Raw genomic sequence first — 18,930 nt, forward strand, 5'->3', positions numbered from 1 at the left:
AAATTTGAGGTCGACTCGTACCTTGTAAGTGCTTCATGCCAAGTGTCACACGTACATGGCTTACAATAGTGAATCCTCTCTGTCGCATGTGTCTACCTACTATTCTCGAGAATGGTATACTACTTGGTACTCCTATTGCATTTAGGTTTGAGCCAAGAGTCTGACAAGCTAAGGAGGGCTTGCACAAGGGAGTGCATACACCATCTAAGAGAGAAGCTTGAAAGACGCGGAAGAAGCGAAGCTCCAAAGAAGGAACAAGCATGTTGCATGTTAGGGGAAGATCTCCCCCTAAAGTTTTGGCAGCAAGGAAACCGCCTGACTCGTGCACCATCACCCCACCGCTTTGATGCACCGCCGCCGCCACCGCGCCACACCGCCAAGCCGCCGCCTTATTGCGCCACGCCGTGCTGCCTCTCCCGGGCCTCACTGCGGCGCAGCCACGCCGGGCCGCACCGCCGCCCGTGCCGTATCTCACAGGGTAACGTCACCATTCTCATTGACTTGCGAGCACTAGACCATTAGCTAGGATTGCTTAGTGAAAAATAAAAAACATATTTTAAGTGAGGAAGTTTACAGGAACTGACAAAAGTAGCTTTCAGACAACTTTCCCAAAATTATACGGTCATCCTGTAAAATCTCTTTTACGAAATTTTTTTTACAAGAGTTGTTGGAGGTGCTCTAAGGGCATGGCCAATGCATAGCCCGAGTGTGATGCCATATAGACCACGTAGGGTCAGATGTCAGAAAAAATAGGTTCGGATGAAGCAGCTGGATCCTCTGAAGGAGGCGGGTGCTTGGGGAGAAAAAAGTGTGGTCCGCTGCATACAAAGCTAAAAAGGTTGAAGTGGAGAGTAGAGATATCTATGTAGTGAAAGTCTTTATTTTTTATTCTTTGATGAAGCTCACTAGTGATAGCTTGCATTGGGGAGAAAAAAATAAATGTAGATGCCTCAAGCTATTTTTTGTCATGAGACATCTGTATTCATATGCCACCATTGTATACATGTCCTAACACTAGCAAGTTTACGGGCACCGACGACAGCCACTTCTACGGAAAGTTTTTTACGGCAGTTGTTGGAGGTGCTCTCTAAGAGCATCTCTAGCAGACTCCGTATAACGTCGCGACCCGCAAAATAACCGTCAAAATACGGGTCGGCACAGGAAATTCTGCCCGAGCAGACCTCGCAAATGGGTCCGACCCGTAAAAGTTTTTGCGGGGTGCGGCAAAAGTTCGCTCTCAACATTTAGATTCACGGAGTAGGAAGCCGACCCGAGCTCACCCCCCTATCCGCAGTGAGATTTAGCGCGAGAGAAATTTCCGCGCGGCTGTTCCCGCTCCCGCCACCCCTCCTCGGCCGTCACTGCCCCGCCACCGCGCGCTCCGGTCCATCTTCCCCGCCATTCTTCGCCGCCATGGAAGCCTCCCAGTCGTCCCCCGTCACCGTGGAGGTCGCGCACGCGCAATCCCCTCCGGAGGATCTCGTCGCCGGCCATGTCGCCCCCGCCGTCGCCCAAGGCACCAACGCGCCTGCCCGCAAGCTGCAGGGCAACGTTGTCGTGTAGGGCGGCAATCCGGCTGGCCCCGCCGGAAAGGCACGCGCGCCGGGCGCTGCCGCCGCTGCGAGATCTGCCCGGCCGCCGGCGGAGAAGGTGAACAAGGTTTCGGGCGTGAAGCGGAAGAAGGTTCCTACGAAAAGGCCGGCACCTTCGTCCACTCCCTCCGCCCCGGCGAGATGTTGCCCGACGATGCCGTCCAACGGCGGTGCTTCCACCGCAGGCGAGGTGTTCGATGAAATGGCCGGAAGGTATGCATCTTCGATCCCTTGTTCTGTGAATATCCTTTTTTATGGGTCCGTTTTGCGGGGTCTGACTTTGCCCTCGCCCGCGCCGGCCCGCAAAGCCGTTTTTCTGCGAACTGTAAACACGTTTTACGGGTCGGCGTTATATAGTGTGTGCTAGAGATGCTCTAACAGTAGGCAAGTTTGCAGGCACCGGCAACAGACGGAGGCATGGACACGTTGTGAGGGTGATTGGGCGAAACATCACGGCTCTCTCAACACAATTCATCATTAACCTTAGGAAAAGTTCACAAGGATTCTATTCGCTTCTGTAGTTAAACTGTTTCCCCTAAAACTCCAGCGAAATTCTCGTGACTTCTCATGCACCCCAAATGGCACAGTAACCTTAATCTGTAGTCAAAACAATGAAAACATGCACGGTAAAGTTGCCTACCCACCTCGACGGCCTGCCGATCCTCTAATCTAACACAAGTTAGCAGTACTGATTAGTATACTAAGCACGACCTACGACCGTCTGGTCATTTCTCCATCGCATTCTGAGCAGGCGGCGGCCTCTGAAAGGAGAAACTATCACGGTGTTCCGGCGTCGCGGCGTCCACGTCCACGTCCACGCGGACCTCCGAGTCCAGGCTCCTCTGCTTCGTGGGCGGGATCAGGTACCTCGTCTGCGCCTCGGCATCCGTGTCGGAGCAGTCCGAGTCGGAGAGCGCTCTGGTGGCGCCGACGTGCGCTATGGTCTTGTAGCGGTGGAGGTGCCGGTTCGCCACCGGCGCCGCCTCGGCGACGAACTGGCACTGGCTAAGCCGGCCTGCCTCGGTCGTGTCCGTGGTTGGCGTCTCTGAGGAGGCATGCGATGACCCCTTCTGCTGCTGTTGCTGCTGCTGCTTCTTCTTCACCGTCTTGTGCCACTTCTTCAGGGCCTTCGACGTCTGCTCGTCGAAGATGGTTCGCTTCATCGAAGATCCCATCTGGAGAATAATTGTTCCTCCGTTAGTCGTCAAATTTACGGGTAAAATGCTTTGACCGTTTGATGATCGAAGTTAGTGTCAGTAGAAACTGAAGTTGGATAGTTACTGAACATTGGCGAGCAGTGTGAGTAGGTACCTGAGATACAAGGGCATGGAGTGGAAGCGTGATGTAGCTGCACACAAATTGGACGACACCCCTACACATATGAGTAGGAGCAGACACTGTTAGTATGATTGAGGAATAAATCAGTTTGAAGATACAGTATTGATACTCACCCAAGGCAGATTCTTGCAATGATAAACTCAAAGTTGTCATGGAAACAGGACCTCAAGCCGAATTCGTACTGCACGAGAGTTAACAGTTATAATCAAAAGAGTACTGACAGAGTAGTACCATAAAAAATGATTCCAAATGTCAATAGTAGTCTTACCCAAATCCAAAAGAAATAAGTAATCTCAAATGCATTCTGCAAGAATGAAGAACAGCTATTAGAAATTTTGGCAGCGCTGTCCATGAAACTTGATTCCAAAGTGCATGCAGAAGGCTAGGGATTGAATTATTATATGACAATGAAACAAGTATGCTCTAGTTACAACTGTTCTTTTCATCCCGGCAACTATGTGAGTTCAAGTTCAGTTTACCACAGTTAACAAGAAACAATTCTGCAGGGAACCATTACTACAGTACTAATGTACACAATTCAGGTCTAAATGCAGATCTGTCTTTTCAAAATAATTCAGTCCGGTCGACAAACTGACCTGGAATAATGCAAAATGGATAAGGTGAAGAACCATATGAGGCTTTCCGAACCAAAAATGTTCATCACTGAGTTTCACCACTGGCATTCCTTGAATAACTGTGTGTTTTTCTGTAATTTCAACAGCCATCCTTGCAATTATAGCCTGCAGCTTTGTTCCAATAGCTAAAATCACCTAGACATACAGAAGCATGATTAGGAACTTGGCAACATGAATATAAAACAAGCTACAGTGAAAGGTATAATAGTAAGAACTTACTACAAGGGGAATTGTGGAGAACCAGAACAAGTTATGCCACCCTGAAGAATGAATATTTGGAATTAAAAAATACCATATTTTCACAGAATGCATCCCAAATATCCCTGTGTCCTAGAAATTATAACGTGCCAAATTGCACAGGAACTCCAAAAAAAGAAATATATAACTCACCATGAACATTGAAGAGCATAACAGCCAGAGCAGAGGCCCATAAAGGTGGACTAATGAAACAATGATGTGACAAATGAGTCATTCAGTTATTAGGAAGAAAATAAGGATGCTTCGTAGGCTTCCTTACCTAATGCCGACAACTGTCTTGAAATCATCCTGCAAAGATCTCTTGATGTACTTTCGAAAATTGAACCTAGTCCCTGGGGATAAATGAGCCTATGCAAAGATAAATCATCAGTGTTGGCTAAAAACAGGAAATTACTGGAGATATGAAGCTACTCACAGCAATGAATCCGTGCCGCAAAGTCAGGTAGTCTGTCCTCCGAACAGATCTGAAAAACTGCCTAAAGAAGCTCACCTGCATAAAATCAAAGCATAACAAGCTCCTCAGCTAAAGCACTTCTAGATACATTATGCGGGAAAAAACTAATGAGGATGCTTTAAACTTTATTTAGAGTTTAACACCTGTTCGGTGTGGCCTATGGTTCTATTATAAGAAAAACACTATATGATCTTGGAAAACCATTGAGCTCCTATTCAGTAATTTATAGCGGGAATAGCTAACCAATGAGTATAAACATATTGGAACTGGAGTCCCCCTGTTGGAAAAAAATCAGTATAAACCTTTGATAGTTAATATTCAAGAGAAATGTAGAATGGTAAATACTAATTTGTTTTCTGCAGTAAGTACTAATTGATATTTGATATTCAGTAGAAATGTGGAATGGTCAACCCTAACTGATATTTGATATTCAGTAGAAATGTACTCCCTAAAATTCCACCATGTAAGGTGCATTTCTTTTAATTCCTCGTAATTCCGTCTTTAGCCCTCCAAAAAAAGGAAAGGATCTCTCCTCCGATTGCATGTATCTCTCATTATAGAGAAGAAAAGGAAAGTATCTCTCCCCCGATTGAGTGTATCTTTTCCTTTCCAAGCCTAAATGATTTACTTGCCGTTAATCAATGATTTAGTCAAGGTTAATTTTGTCCAAACTTGTGTAAAATTATGTGCCTTGGTCACCGTGCCAAAAAATTTACACCTTACAAAAAGGAATGAAGGGAGTAGATATTAAGGAATAATTATGCCTGAGCCAGATATATTCAAAGCTTCAGGTCGTATATTAATTTGGGAACTTAAATTTGCAATTTACTCTGAAAATTCGACACATTATGCTACTTCATAACCATCGTTGGGAGGAGCCGTGAGAGAACTTACGACATAGAGCATAATTGTGCTTTTGCTCCAACAGCTTGCGTGCTGCCTCACGAAAGAAGTCTGGTGAGTGAGCCGGAATTTCGATGGGTCTGAAAAGTAAAATATCAACAATGGGTACCAACAGATTAAAAAAGAAGCCTCACAAGAGACTACAAATAAGCTGATTAAAAGGTATCAGCTTGATTCTATTTTTAGCATAGACAAACTGAACATTGCATGGTACGCTGCTTACGCATTTCAGTTAAAGCATATGAAACAATATCTAATCAATGTAGACACTACCAGCTGAAAATTCATAGGTGATGGAGGAAGTGTCCTTTTCCCACTCCTTCCATATCCGCGTCTGCGTAGAAAATTTAAGAGTTATTTCAAGCTTGTATTGCTCACGTACACTAACTAGTACTCCCTCCGTCTCGATACATGAAATCCTTGAATACTTTTGGAAATTCAGAACAGGCACCTGTATGTTGCCCGAGGAGTAGAGACCTTACCTTTGCTCTGCCCAGGGACATTGTAATGGCACTGAACGTTACATGGAAGACGGCCAGGAAGAACACAAAGATATGTAGCTGGTGTAACCCATCGGTTGAAACGAGTGACACCATACCCTGAAATGGCATTGGGATTCCGAGAATAAAAACAAACATTTTTGGAATGACCAAACCATTTTTGAAGATAATACGAACAGATAAAATAAAATAAAATAAAGAGAATATCAATCTCGATACCCTGACCCCCAATCACTGGTATCCAAATCTTCAATGTGATACACCTTGCTACAACACAATGTAAACCTCGCAGTTGGCAGTAGTCAACTCACTTTGGGGCATGAGAAGTTGGCCGGCTCTTCAGACAGGTGCCGTCGGCCGTGGCCCTCTCCGTGTTCCGAGCTCCTGGAGAGCTTGCAGGGCAGCATGGTGTGGGCGGCCCCCGCCGGGATGCAGATGCGCGATATGTACCTCGCCGTGACAGTCAGCAGCAGCGAGATGAACCCCAGAGTCATGAGCTCTGCACATGGCAAGCATCAACGCCCATCAAATTCCCCTTCAGACGGACGATCGGTGCAGGCGCCGCAGATTACGCGCGGAAGGGAACAAGGCGAAAATTTGGGGGTTGGGGACGGGCGCGTCGCAAAATGTACCGGATTTAACCTTCTCCAGGGCGTCGAACAGCGCCTTCTTCTTCCTCTTGCTGAACCACTGCAGGCAAGGCACCGCCGCGCCCAAGAATGGTGAGTGGGGATGTATTGAGCGGGTTCGGAGAGATGGGAAACGGAGGGAAGGGGGCTTGGCGGCGTACCTGGCCGAGGTGGTGGAGGATGCCTTCGAGGAGGATGGAGACGGCGACGATGACGGCGCAGACGGCGACCACGGCCCACGTCGGCGTCTGGTCCAGCGTCCGCGCCCCCTCCCCGCCTTCGCCGCCGGCCATGCCCGATCTGCTCCTCTGCCCTCCGGCTCCGGGGCCTGTGCTTGCAGCCGCGTTAATGGCTGTACCAAAACCCTCACAGTGAAGTGTGTTACTCTGAGGTCTGAACGGAGCAGGTGGGGCGCCGGCCGCTGCTCTGATATAGTAGTAGTAACTTCGCCAGAAGACAAGCTGCGTTTTTTTTTAATTGAATGAAGGGACAAAGTTCAAACGACGACCTGGGTCAGAAAGCCAGGGCCTTGGCTCAGTGGTTGGGCAATGCGGTTGTGCAGCCTAACGACCCGAGTTCAATTCCTAGAATTGACAGGTGATGCATAGGTGTTTTTCTCTATTTATTGAGGATCAAATGTGATGTGTGGCGGAATCACTCATCAAAAAATATCTTGATACTCATTTAAAAAATTCTGAGGACCATGTTTATCTTGGTACTCATACTAAAATGGCCGTATGCATCCCTAGTTGGTGCAGAGGCCGGGGAAGTGAAATTCTCCCCCTTTTTAAGGAATTTCTTCATCCTACCAAAAGAGTTCCTGGATGAGGGCGACGAGGCGGGCGAAAGAGCGGACGCCCGTGCGCGAGGTCGCGACGGCGCCGGCCGCTGCCGGTGATCAACGGCGCGTTGGCGGGCGGTTTTGGGCGCTAGCCGATTCCGACGACGACGACACGGACGACGATGGGGATGCGTCCCCGGCGGGGTCGCCGCCCTCACCGACACCTTCGGATCTTATTTGTGAATTTTTTCACTCAGGTTATAACGAGGATGAAGTAGCAACGACGTTTGATCGAGTACTCCCATCGGACGATCCGGCGCGCATCGGTCTTCACGCGGGCGAGAGGAACGAGATGATCCGACGGGTTGTTCATCGGAGGACGGCGGAGTCAGCGCTCAGACCTTGGAAGGGTCCCTTACCTAAGGTGAGTCTTCCGAATCTTACGCTTTTCGATTTGATTAGACCGGAGTCGTGGATTACTGTAAAGAAGAGGAAGCACGCGAGGCGGATCGACCATCGACAGGCACCGGCGGCCCCTGTGTTGGCCGTGCCGACGACCGGGATCTCGGAGATGAGATCGATGCGTTTGAAACGCTTACTGGGCTGCGCTGGGCCGGCTCGGAAGGAGCCGGGGCCATGAGGAGATGGGCCAGGGTCAGATGGGTATGAGGCCCATGTTGTACCGGACCAGACTCCTGCCCGTATTGATTTCGCATGCACGTACGCAGACGATCGAACTGCTTTTCCTCGAGCGCCGTCTCCTGCTCGTTTTAGGGTTCATAGGCGCGGCACCCGTGGATTCCCGGCGTGTGGTGATCGTCGGGCAAGGAGGATCCGGCCTCTCCTGGGCATGGCCGGACGCGGTTCTGCGGCGCAGCCGCCTCCCAAGAAGATGGCCTCCTCTGCTCCTGCTGGACGGGGCGGGGCGGCTCCGCCGCCGGCGGCGGGCGCTGGGCGTGGAGGCCTTGCGCCGCTTGGCCAGAGGCCGCCGGCGGGCGGGGGTGTGCCGCTGGGTAACCCGGGCCGTGGCAGCAGCCACTTGGCCGTGCGGCCGCCGGGGCAACTGCCCGTGCAAACGCCGGCTGGTAGGGGCGGGCTGAGGCCTCCGGCGCCGGGTGCGGTGCCCGCCGCTCAGCCGGCTGCGAGTCGTGGTGGACCTCGGCCCCTTGCGCCGGCCGGTGTGGATGCTGCTGGCCGGAGCGGTGCTGCTCCTGGGGGTGCGCCGACGCCTACGGGCGGTCAGCCTCGGGCAGCGCCTTCGCCTCACGCCGCGAGGCCAGTTCAGAACCGGTCGGGACAGACGCAGAATAGGCAGAATTCTATCGCTAATGAGTCGCATGCTCCGCCCCGAGGCCAGTGGGGAGACGATGGTTATGATGCGTATGGAGATGGACAACATCGTGGTTCCTCTTCCACGGGAGGAGGTCGTGGTTACGCCTGGCAGAGTGACGGGTCTACTGAGAGACCGTTCCTCGGTCCTCCAGGTGGATTTGTAGAAGGAGCCTCAGGTCCGGACAACCGCCAGAGAGGTGGCTACCGCGGACATCGTGGTGGTCGGGGTGGTGGCCGTGGGAGGTATCGCCGACAGCCTCCGCCCCCGGCTGTTGTTGACCATGCGGCGGCAGTAGTGGAGACCGATCACGCTCAGTCTACGGATCTCACTACCCAGGCGATGGATGTGGTGACGGCCCTGGCCAATGTTGAGGTCCTGCGTCTGGGACGGTGGCTGAGGTTGCTGACAGGTCTGATACTGAGAGGGCGGCCAAATGGGCGCGTAAGAAAGAAAGGATGCTTTGCTACCGTTGTGGTGAGAAGGGCCACTTCATTGCTGAGTGCGTGGCGGAGCTGTGTGAGTCGTGTGGCAAGCCAGCACATGCATCGGGGGATTGCCCGTTTTTGCGTGACCAGGCTCCGGCTCTGACAATGTATGGAGTATATTGTGCGGAGCTGATGTTCTTTGAGTCCCGGCCGCGAGAGAGATTCCGGAGGAGACACAGAGCTTGACCACCGGGATTGTGAAAGCGACCCAGGGTGAGGTAACTGAGGCTCAGATTGTGCGGAGGCTTCAGGAGCTGGCACCGGGTGATTTCCAATGGGAGTTGGTTAGTCTCGAGGACAATGTCTTCAGGGTGGATTTCCCCACTGTGGATGATTTGCAGAGACTGCTGAGCTTCGGTCTGTGTAGAGTTCCTGGCACTAAGTGCATCCTGGAGTTTCACGAGTGGAGGAAGGTGGAGCCTAAGGGCAAACCACTTACGCAGGTCTGGTTGAGGTTTTTGGGGGCCCCTCCAAACCGTTGCAGGATGTTCGTGTTGTGGCCAGCATGGGTATTATGGTTGGGAAAACGGAAAAAGTAGATATGGCCTTTACCCGAGCTAATGGAGTGGCCCGGCTTCTAGTAAGCGTTCTGGACATTGAGTTTGTACCTGATAAGGTCAACTGGACTTATAGGGGAGAGGTTTTCCCGCTCGAGATTGAGTTTGAGGACACTGATCTGTTTGCTGAGGCCATTAATGGGAATGATGTGGATATGCACGAGGGGGACGACAGTGCGGGAGCCAGGGGGCACCGACTGATGAGTCGACGAGGGAGGGGTCTAACGGTTCTGGCCCTGATGCTCAGTTGCCCGGGGTTGGGTCCGGGGTCGAGCCGGCACCTTCACCATCGGTGCCTATGACTTCGCTGAGGTTTGGGTCCTTCGAGCCAGCCTCTGCCCCTCCCAGACTTTGGAGCGACAGGGTGGTTTCTGATGATGTGTTTGAGCATACGCTCCCTTTGTTGGAGTTCGAGGGAGCTGGCGGGTCCTTGGCTGGACTTTTGGTGACGGCATCGTCGCCGAGGACTTTGGTTAGAGTTGGGGACGTTGAGCCTGCGGTTGCTTCTACTCCCCTTGCTTCACCTGTGGTCGAGGTTCCGGAGATGATGTCTTTGCCCGAGTTGGGGCTTGGGGGAGGGGAGTCGGGGCAGGTGGCCTCGACAACTCCCATCCCTTTTTCGTCGCCGGTGATGCCCGTCTTGGAGGCATCGGCAGGTGCTGCGCGAGGTGGTCCGAGGCAGGTGGCCTCGGCTATCTCGTCCCCGGTGACGGCGACGGCGTCCGCGCCTCCAGTGGCGCTGGGGGGGGAGGGTTCGGGGCAGGTGGCCCTGGCTCCTCCTTCTTCTGCGGCGGTCAGGAGGACCGCCTCTCTGACGACGCCGGCGCGCTACTCGGCGCCGAGGGCGGGAGGAGGGCTCGGGCAGGCGGCCCACGCCCCTCTATCTCCCGACTCGCCCGCGGCTCAGGGCCTCGATGTGAGCCACTTCTCCGTGGGGCATGGGAGCCCCCAGCCGCCTACTCCAGTGACCTCGGTTGACCCTTTGAGGGATTCAGCGTGAGGCTTTACTAAGGAGGAGGTCATTGCTTTCGGCGGGATCCCTGACCCGGTCTCGGCGGGGAGACGGATGAGTGCTCGCATTCAGGACCTTCCAGAGGTTGATGACATGCAGCAGCGGTGCGCTATGAGGGCGGCCAAGCTTCATGATGCTGCGATCTCTATTGGTATGTCCGTCAACATATCTAATTCTTTATTGCATTTTTCTAATGAGGAGACTATAAATAATGCAAACCAATTAGGAGTTTCGCTAGGGGCTATGGATAGTGAGATTTCCAATTCGGTGAATGATCTTTTAGATTTGGAGGCGGAGCGTGCCTTAGAGACAATTCGTAATCTCGCAGCGGTAAAACCTATGAATGATGATGAGATTGATGCGTTAGGGGTCCGAGTGCTGGATAATCTGTGTGTGGATCTAGTACCATCCAACCATGAGTCTGAGGACGATGATGTGCCCCTCGATGATGCAGTTGTTAGTACCGTTGAACCCGGTTATGAGGACCGGGTAACTGAACCTAGTAAACCAAAGCGCAAGTGGAAGCGGAAGATTTATCCCGATTCTGCAGTTCGTAGGAGTGCTAGGATTCGAACCACCAAATTTTTTTATGATGATCTATGAAAGGAATCTTCTGGAATAGCAGAGGTCTGAAGGACTTGGCTAAAAGAAGGTTTCTGACTGAGGCATCTTTGGAGCATCGTTTAGATTTTATTGCTCTTTCGGAAACTGGTCGAGCTAACTTTGCGCCCCAGTTTCTTTCCTCTCTTGTGGGTGGTGTTGATTTCGATTGGCATTGTCTCCCCCCACGAGGAAGATCGGGTGGTATCTTGCTGGGTGTGAGATGCGACTCGCTTGAAGTCCGAAGTGTAGTGATGGGCGACTTCGCGGTTAAGTTTCGAGTCAGGTCTAAAGTAGATGGTTTCAACTGGGCTTTGGTGGCAGTTTATGGTGCCGCACAGCCCGAGCTTAAACCGGAGTTTCTGGCGGACCTTGTTCGAATCTGTGGGTCAGAGCAGCTCCCAATTTTAGTTGGGGGTGATTTCAATATCATTAGGAGGAGAGAGGAGAAAAACAATGATAACTTCGACGGCAGGTGGTCGTTTATGTTCAATACCATTATTGAAAGCTTGGATCTGAGGGAGATTGAGCTTTCTGGTAGAAAGTTTACCTGGGCTAATGCTTTGCCAAACCCGACTTATGAAAAGCTTGATCGAGTTCTCGCGAGCGTGGAGTGGGAACAGAAGTTCCCTCTTGTAACGGTTCAAGCTCTCTCGCGGGGCATATCCGATCACACTCCCCTGTTCGTGGATTCTGGTGAGCCGAGCCACGTGGGGAACAAAAACACCTTTTCATTCGAGATGGCCTGGTTCGAACGCGAAGGATTCTTGGACCTGATTGCCAGGGAATGGGCTAAGGGTGCAGGAGGGAGGACTTCGGTCGAGCGCTGGCAGAATAAGATTAGGAATTTGAGAAGTTTCTTACGGGGTTGGGCTAAGCACCTTAGTGGGGTGTATAAGATTGAAAAGGAAAGGCTCCTTTCTCTTGTACAGGCCCTAGACATAAAGGCCGAATCCACGATTTTGCTGCCAGCTGAGCTTCAGGTTAAATCTGAGGCAGAGAAGAGGTTGAAAGAACTTCTCCGTGAAGAAGAACTGAAGTGGGCGTTGCGGGCTAAGGTCCGCAGAGTGGTCCAAGGGGACGCGAATACTCAATTCTTCCACTTGATTGCTAATGGTAAGCACAGAAAGAAGAGGATTTTTCAACTTGAGCAAGATGAGGGAACTATTTTAGGACAGGACAACCTCAAAACCTATATAACTGAGTATTATAGGCAGTTGTTTGGACCGCCGGAGGACAGCTGTGTGTCCCTCGACGAGTCCAGGACTGAGGATGTGCCTCAACTGTCGGCTGTTGATAATGATATTCTGGTTGCCCCGTTCTCTGAGAAGGAGGTGTTTGATGCTATTGCACAGATGAAAAATAATAAGGCTCCTGGACCGGATGGTTTCCCGGTTGAGTTCTACAAAAAGTGCTGGCACATTATTAAGGGGGATTTGCTACCTATGTTTCATGATCTTTTCTCTGGACAGCTTCACTTATTTCACTTGAACTTTGGAACTATCACACTGCTCCCTAAGAAAACGGATGCTGTGAGAATTGAGCAGTTCAGGCCGATCTGCCTTCTCAATGTTAGTTTCAAAATTTTCACCAAGGTCGGGACTAATAGGCTCACACAGATTGCGCATTCTGTGGTGCAACAATCCCAAACTGCTTTCATGCCGGACAGAAACATCCTTGAAGGGGTGGTCGTCCTTCATGAAACGCTCCATGAAATCCATTCAAAAAAATTAGATGGAGTAATTTTTAAGGTGGATTTCGAGAAAGCGTACGATAAGGTCAAATGGTCATTCCTTCAACAGGCATTGCGTATGAAAGGTTTTGATGAAGCCTGGCGCCGCCAGGTTGAATCATTTACGCAAAAAGGTAGTGTGGGAATTAAAGTGAATGACGATATTGGTCGTTACTTCCAGACACATAAAGGCCTAAGACAAGGAGATCCGATGTCCCCTATACTGTTTAACATTGTGGTTGATATGTTAGCAATTTTGATAGGAAGGGCTAAGGAGAATGGTCAAGTAGGTGGCTTGGTACCTCATCTTGTTGATGGAGGTGTATCCATCCTGCAGTACGCTGATGATACAATCATCTTTATGGAGCATGACTTGGCCAAGGCGAGAAATATGAAGCTGGTGTTATGCCTTTTCGAACAATTGACCGGGTTAAAGATTAACTTTCATAAGAGCGAGTTGTTCTGCTTTGGTAGAGCCAAGGATGAACAGGACGCTTATAGGCAATTGTTCGGGTGCGAGTTGGGGGAGTTACCTTTCTCTTACTTAGGTATCCCGATCCACCATCGAAGGCTGACGAACAAAGAATGGAAGTGCGTCGAAGACCGATTTGAGAAAAAGCTGAGTTGCTGGAAGGGCAAGCTAATGTCATACGGTGGCCGATTAATTCTGATAAATTCGGTTCTCACGAGTATGCCTATGTTTCTCTTATCGTTCTTTGAAGTCCCAGTTGGTGTCAGGAAAAGACTGGACTTCTATCGATCGCGTTTCTTTTGGCAGGGTGATGACTTAAAAAGAAAGTACCGGCTAGCTAAATGGGATATCATCTGTAGACCGAAAGACCAAGGGGGTCTCGGGATCGAGAATCTTGAAGTTAAGAACAGATGTCTTCTTAGTAAGTGGCTGTGGAAACTGTCTTCTGAGACTGATGCCACGTGGGCGCAAATCCTTCGTAGCAAGTACCTCCACACAAAAACTTTGTCCCAGGTTACAGTCAGGCTGACCGACTCGCCTTTCTGGAGAGGACTGATGAAAGTCAAACAGTCCTTTTTTAATAGGACAAAGTTCATTATTGGCAACGGTGCTACTACACGTTTCTGGGAGGATACTTGGCTAGGAGAGACACCCTTGGCCACTCAATATCCGTCTTTATATCGTATTGTTCAACGACGTGAGGTGTTCGTTGCAACGGTATTTCAATCTATCCCCCTTAATATTCAGTTCAGACGGTCGCTAGCGGGCAATCGTTGGGAAGCTTGGCTTCGTCTAGTTAGGAGACTGATGGAGGTTCAGCTTTCTCAACAACCCGATGCATTACGCTGGAAGCTGGCTAGGTCTGGAGTATTCACAGTTAAATCAATGTATATTGATGTTATTAATTCGTCCTCCATTCCTACCTCTAAGCATGTTTGGGATGTTAAAGTGCCTTTGAAAATAAAAGTGTTTATGTGGTTTGTCCATAAACAAGTTATTTTAACCAAGGACAACTTGATAAAGCGTAATTGGACAGGACCTACTAGGTGTAGTTTCTGTGATCGGGATGAGACGATTAAACACCTCTTTTTTGATTGCCCGTTAGCCAAAGTTCTATGGCGGACGGTCCACATTGCTTTTAAGATTACTCCACCAAATTCTGTCAATGCGCTATTTGGGACATGGCTTAATGGGATTGAGCCTGACTTAGCGAGACATATTCGTGTTGGAGTTTGCGCCTTGTTGTGGACTATCTGGAATTGCAGAAATGATTTGGTTTTTAACAGAATATCACGTATTCACTTTTTGCAGGTTATTTTCCGAGCCACGACACTGATCCGTTCGTGGTCGTTACTCACTCAGACGGAGGCCAGGGAGCATTTGGTTACTGGATCTCTCCGCTGGGAGATGGTAGCTCGGGATATCTTCAACCGGTTTGGATGGCGGTCATGTAATAGGATAGGCAATTAGTTTACCTATCTATCTTTAGCTAGCCGGTTGTGGCATCTTTTCTTGGCTAGTTGGTGTTTCTAGCCCATTTAGCTCTGTGTGAGCTTTCCTTTTTATTTTGTCAGTTGGAGACTTTGGAACCTTGTTGGAACCTGTTTATTTGGTTAATAAGATGGTCGTATGCATCACTCTGATGCAGAGGCCGGGGAGCCCCCCCTTTTCGGAAAAAAGAAAGCGAGGGCTTCCAGAGAGGAAAAGGGCAGCACATGTATCTCCTCTGCCCTGCATAAGAGGGATTTGGCGGGGCCCTCTGCACCTCCGGTGACTATATTTTTGCGTACCTGCCCCTTGGACCTTTTACAACTCCCATTCGTGAAAGAAAGTGGAATGGTTGGTGTGAGTGAAAATAATAATACTAGAGGTTTTTTTAGGTTTATAAAACGTAATGATGAAGGTTAAATTTTTTATTGATAAATAGAAGGTTAAATCTGATCATGGACTAGTCCTGCCATCCGCCCCGAAGGACAAGTCGGGCTTGCGTTTTGGGTCAGGCTTGAGTTTCGCTTTATAGCATGGAAGAGAATTCATGTCGGGCTTGGGCTTCTATTTTCCCCATTTTTGGGCCGATCATGCATACGCGTAGGCTAAAATACAGTGTTGGTTCGGGCTTTGGGGCTTTGGGCTGCATTTTGGGTCGGGCTCGGGCTTGAGAAAATTGCCACTTTTGGGCTTTAGGCCTAGCTTTTGCAAGCCCAGCCCGATGTATGCTCGGGTTTAAATCTAAAAAAATATATGCTCGGGTTTAGGTGAAATCATATACATAATAATAGTTTCTTACAGGATGACAAACTGCCTTTATACAAACTCCAAATTACATTGGGCACTTTAGAATCAATATCCTCCCCCTCTTCCCCTTCCCTAAAACTTTAGGAGAACTCTTTGTCACTAAGAGCATTCATCATCACTATCGTATACAACAGATGGCAGAGAGCCTCCATGAATTCTTGATCCAAATGCTCGCTATCACAGAAAAACGCATACCCAAACTCCCTTGCATCTTCACAAGGGAGGAATCCAGCAAGGGAATGTAGAACAACTATGCTCTTGTTTCATTGTCTATCAAGTCTCTAAGGCCTTGTTCGTTTGCGTTGCGACTGAATGAGAGGCAGTTGAAGCCGTTGGAAGCCGAGAAGCAGCTGGAGTTGGTAAAACCTAAGAAGACCAACAAATATGTTTGGCAACTGCTTTTAGTATGGCTGGTGAGCTTGTAGCTGTGGTGAAAGTCTGAGATACCCGTGTATGCTGAAGATGTTGTTTAAACACTAATTTCACACAATTTATCTGATTATGTCGTATATTAGATCAAGTAACATGTGTAACATCTACTTTGTCATGAAATTGTTTTAATATTCTTGTTGATTATAATAAATAAAATTAGTGTCTATGGGTGTGTATCATTTTTTAAACAACGGGATATGCTAAATAGTGACGGTCCTCCAAATCAGCTATAGTGGGGCTATAGCGAGGCTACCTTTGTACAAACTCCAAATTACATTGGGCACTCTGGAATCAATACCCCCCTCTTCCCCTTCCCTAAAACTTTAGGAGAACTCTTTGTCACTAAGAGCATGCGTCATCATTACCGTATAAGACACATGGCAGAGAGCCGCCATGAATTCCTGATCCAAAGGCTCGCTTGTTGGGGAACGCAGTATTTCAAAAAATTTACCTGATCACGCAAGATCTATCTATGTGATGCATAGCAACGAGTGGGAGAGTGTGTCCACATACCCTCGTAGACCGAAAGCGGAAGCATAGTACCGAACGCACGGCACCTCCGCAATCTGCACACGTTCAGCTCGGTGACGTCCCTTGAACTCTTGATCCAGCTGAGGCCGAGGGAGAGTTTCGTCAGCACGATGGCGTGATGACGGTGATGATGAAGTTACCGACGTAGGGCTTCGCCTAAGCACTACAACGACATGACCGAGGTGGAAATCTGTGGAGGGGGGCACCGCACATGGCTAAACAATCAACTTGTGTGTCTATGGGGTGCCCCCTCCCCAGTATATAAAGGAGTGGAGGAGGGGGAGGGACGACCTCCTAGGGCACGCCCCAAGGGGGGATTCCTACTCCTACTAGGAGTAGGTTTCCCCCCTTTCCTAGTCCAACTAGGAGGGGGAAGGAAGTGAAGAGGGAGAGAAGGAAGGCCCCCCCCCCAACCCTACCCCAATTCGGATTGGGCCTAGGGGGGCGCCACACCTGGCCGCCTCCTCTCTTCCACTATGGCCCATGAAGGCCCATTAACTCCCCGGGGGGTTCTGGTAACCCCCCGGTACTCCGGAAAATGCCCGAACTCATCCGAAACCTTTCCGGTGTCCAAACATAACCTTCCAATATACCAATCTTCATGTCTCAACCATTTCGAGACTCCTCATCATGTCTGTGATTACATCCGGGACTCCGAACTACCTTCGGTACATCAAAACACATAAACTCATAATACTGATCGTCATCGAACGTTAAGCGTGCGGACCCTACGGGTTCGAGAACTATGTAGACATGAACGAGACTCATCTCCGGTCAATAACCAATAGCGGAACCTGGATGCTCATATTGGTTCCTACATATTCTACGAAGATCTTTATCGGTCAAACCACATAACAACATACGTTTTCCCCTTTGTCATCGGTATGTTACTTGCCCGAGATTCGATCATCGGTATCACTATACCTAGTTCAATATCGTTACCGGCAAGTCTCTTTACTCGTTCCGTAATGCATCATCCCGCAACTAACTCATTAGTCACATTGCTTGCAAGGCTTATAGTGATGTGCATTACCGAGAGGGCCCAAAGATACCTCTCCGACAATCGGAGTGACAAATCCTAATCTCGATCTATGCCAACTCAACAAACACCATCGAAGACACCTGTAGAGCATCTTTATAATCACCCAGTTACGTTGTGACATTTGATAGCACACTAAGTGTTCCTCCGGTATTCGGGAGTTGCATAATCTCATAGTCATAGGAACATGTATAAGTCATGAAGAAAGCAATAGCAACAAACTAAACGATCATCGTGCTAAGCTAACGGATGGGTCATGTCAATCACATCACTCTCTAATGATGTGATCCCGTTAATCAAATGACAACTCATGTATATGGCTAGGAAACTTAACCATCTTTGATTAATGAGCTAGTCAAGTAGAGGCATACTAGTGACTTTGTTTGTCTATGTATTCACACATGTACTAAGTTTCCGGTTAATACAATTCTAGCATGAATAATAAGGATTTATCACGATATAAGGAAATATAAATAACAACTTTATTATTGCCTCTAGGCCATATTTCCTTCCGTCTCCCACTTGCATTAGAGTCAATAACCTAGATTACATAGTAATGATTCTAACACCCATGGAGTCTTGGTGTTGATCATGTTTTGCTCATGAGAGAGGCTTAGTCAACGGGTCTGCAACATTCAGATTCGTATGTATTTTGCAAATCTCTATGTCTCCCTCCTTGACTTGATCGCGGATGGAATTGAAGCATCTCTTGATGTGCTTGGTTCTCTTGTGAAATCTGGATTCCTTTACCAAGGCAATTGCACCAGTATTGTCACAAAAGATTTTCATTGGACCTGATGCACTAGGTATGACACCTAGATCGGATATGAACTCCTTCATCCAGACTCCTTCATTTGCTGCTCCAAAGCAGCTATGTACTCCGCTTCACACGTAGATCCCGCCACAACTCTTTGCTTAGAACTGCACCAACTGACAGCTCCACCGTTCAATATAAATACATATCCGGTTTGTGACTTAGAGTCATCCGGATCAGTGTCAAAGCTTGCATCGACGTAACCATTTACAACGAGCCCTTTGTCACCTCCATAAATGAGAAACATATCCTTAGTCCTTTTCAGGTATTTCAGGATGTTCTTGACCACTGTCCGGTGATCCACTCCTGGATTACTTTGGTACCTCCCTGCTAAACTAACAGCAAGGCACACATCAGGTCTGGTACACAGCATTGCATACATGATAGAACCTATGGCTGAAGCATAGGGAATGACTTTCATTTTCTCTCTATCTTCTGAAGTGGTCGGGCATTGAGTCTGGCTCAACTTCACACCTTGTAACACAGGCAAGAACCCTTCCTTTGCTTGATCCATTTTGAACTTCTTCAAAACTTTATC

General features: G+C 49.1%; 1 protein-coding gene across 1 annotated transcript; it reads right to left on the bottom strand.

The window, feature by feature from the left end:
* Window positions 1-2,047: 2,047 nt before the first annotated feature.
* On the bottom strand, window positions 2,048-6,744 carry LOC123181544 (MLO-like protein 9). The gene is made up of 15 exons (XM_044593826.1): window positions 6,471-6,744; window positions 6,313-6,370; window positions 5,992-6,179; window positions 5,663-5,779; window positions 5,454-5,514; window positions 5,172-5,260; window positions 4,239-4,313; window positions 4,083-4,171; window positions 3,956-4,005; window positions 3,785-3,825; window positions 3,527-3,700; window positions 3,199-3,234; window positions 3,044-3,111; window positions 2,904-2,964; window positions 2,048-2,767 (listed from the first exon to the last, which is right to left on the bottom strand). The coding sequence occupies exons 1-15, from the start codon at window positions 6,600-6,602 to the stop codon at window positions 2,318-2,320; spliced, it is 1,689 nt and encodes a 562-aa protein (XP_044449761.1). The 5' UTR covers window positions 6,603-6,744; the 3' UTR covers window positions 2,048-2,317.
* Window positions 6,745-18,930: the final 12,186 nt, after the last annotated feature.

Source organism: Triticum aestivum, chromosome 1D (assembly GCF_018294505.1).
Source record: "Triticum aestivum cultivar Chinese Spring chromosome 1D, IWGSC CS RefSeq v2.1, whole genome shotgun sequence".
In the NCBI taxonomy this organism is placed as follows: Eukaryota; Viridiplantae; Streptophyta; class Magnoliopsida; order Poales; family Poaceae; genus Triticum; species Triticum aestivum.

Excerpts from the sequence above, each read along its gene's own strand:
- LOC123181544 (XM_044593826.1), bottom strand. The coding sequence starts at position 6,602 with ATGGCCGGCGGCGAAGGCGGGGAGGGGGCGCGGACGCTGGACCAGACG. Across the intron at positions 5,261-5,453 it reads CACCTATGAATTTTCAGCTG|ACCCATCGAAATTCCGGCTC; the intron begins GTAGTGTCTACA and ends TTTACTTTTCAG. Across the intron at positions 4,314-5,171 it reads GCACAATTATGCTCTATGTC|GTGAGCTTCTTTAGGCAGTT; the intron begins GTAAGTTCTCTC and ends GATTTTATGCAG.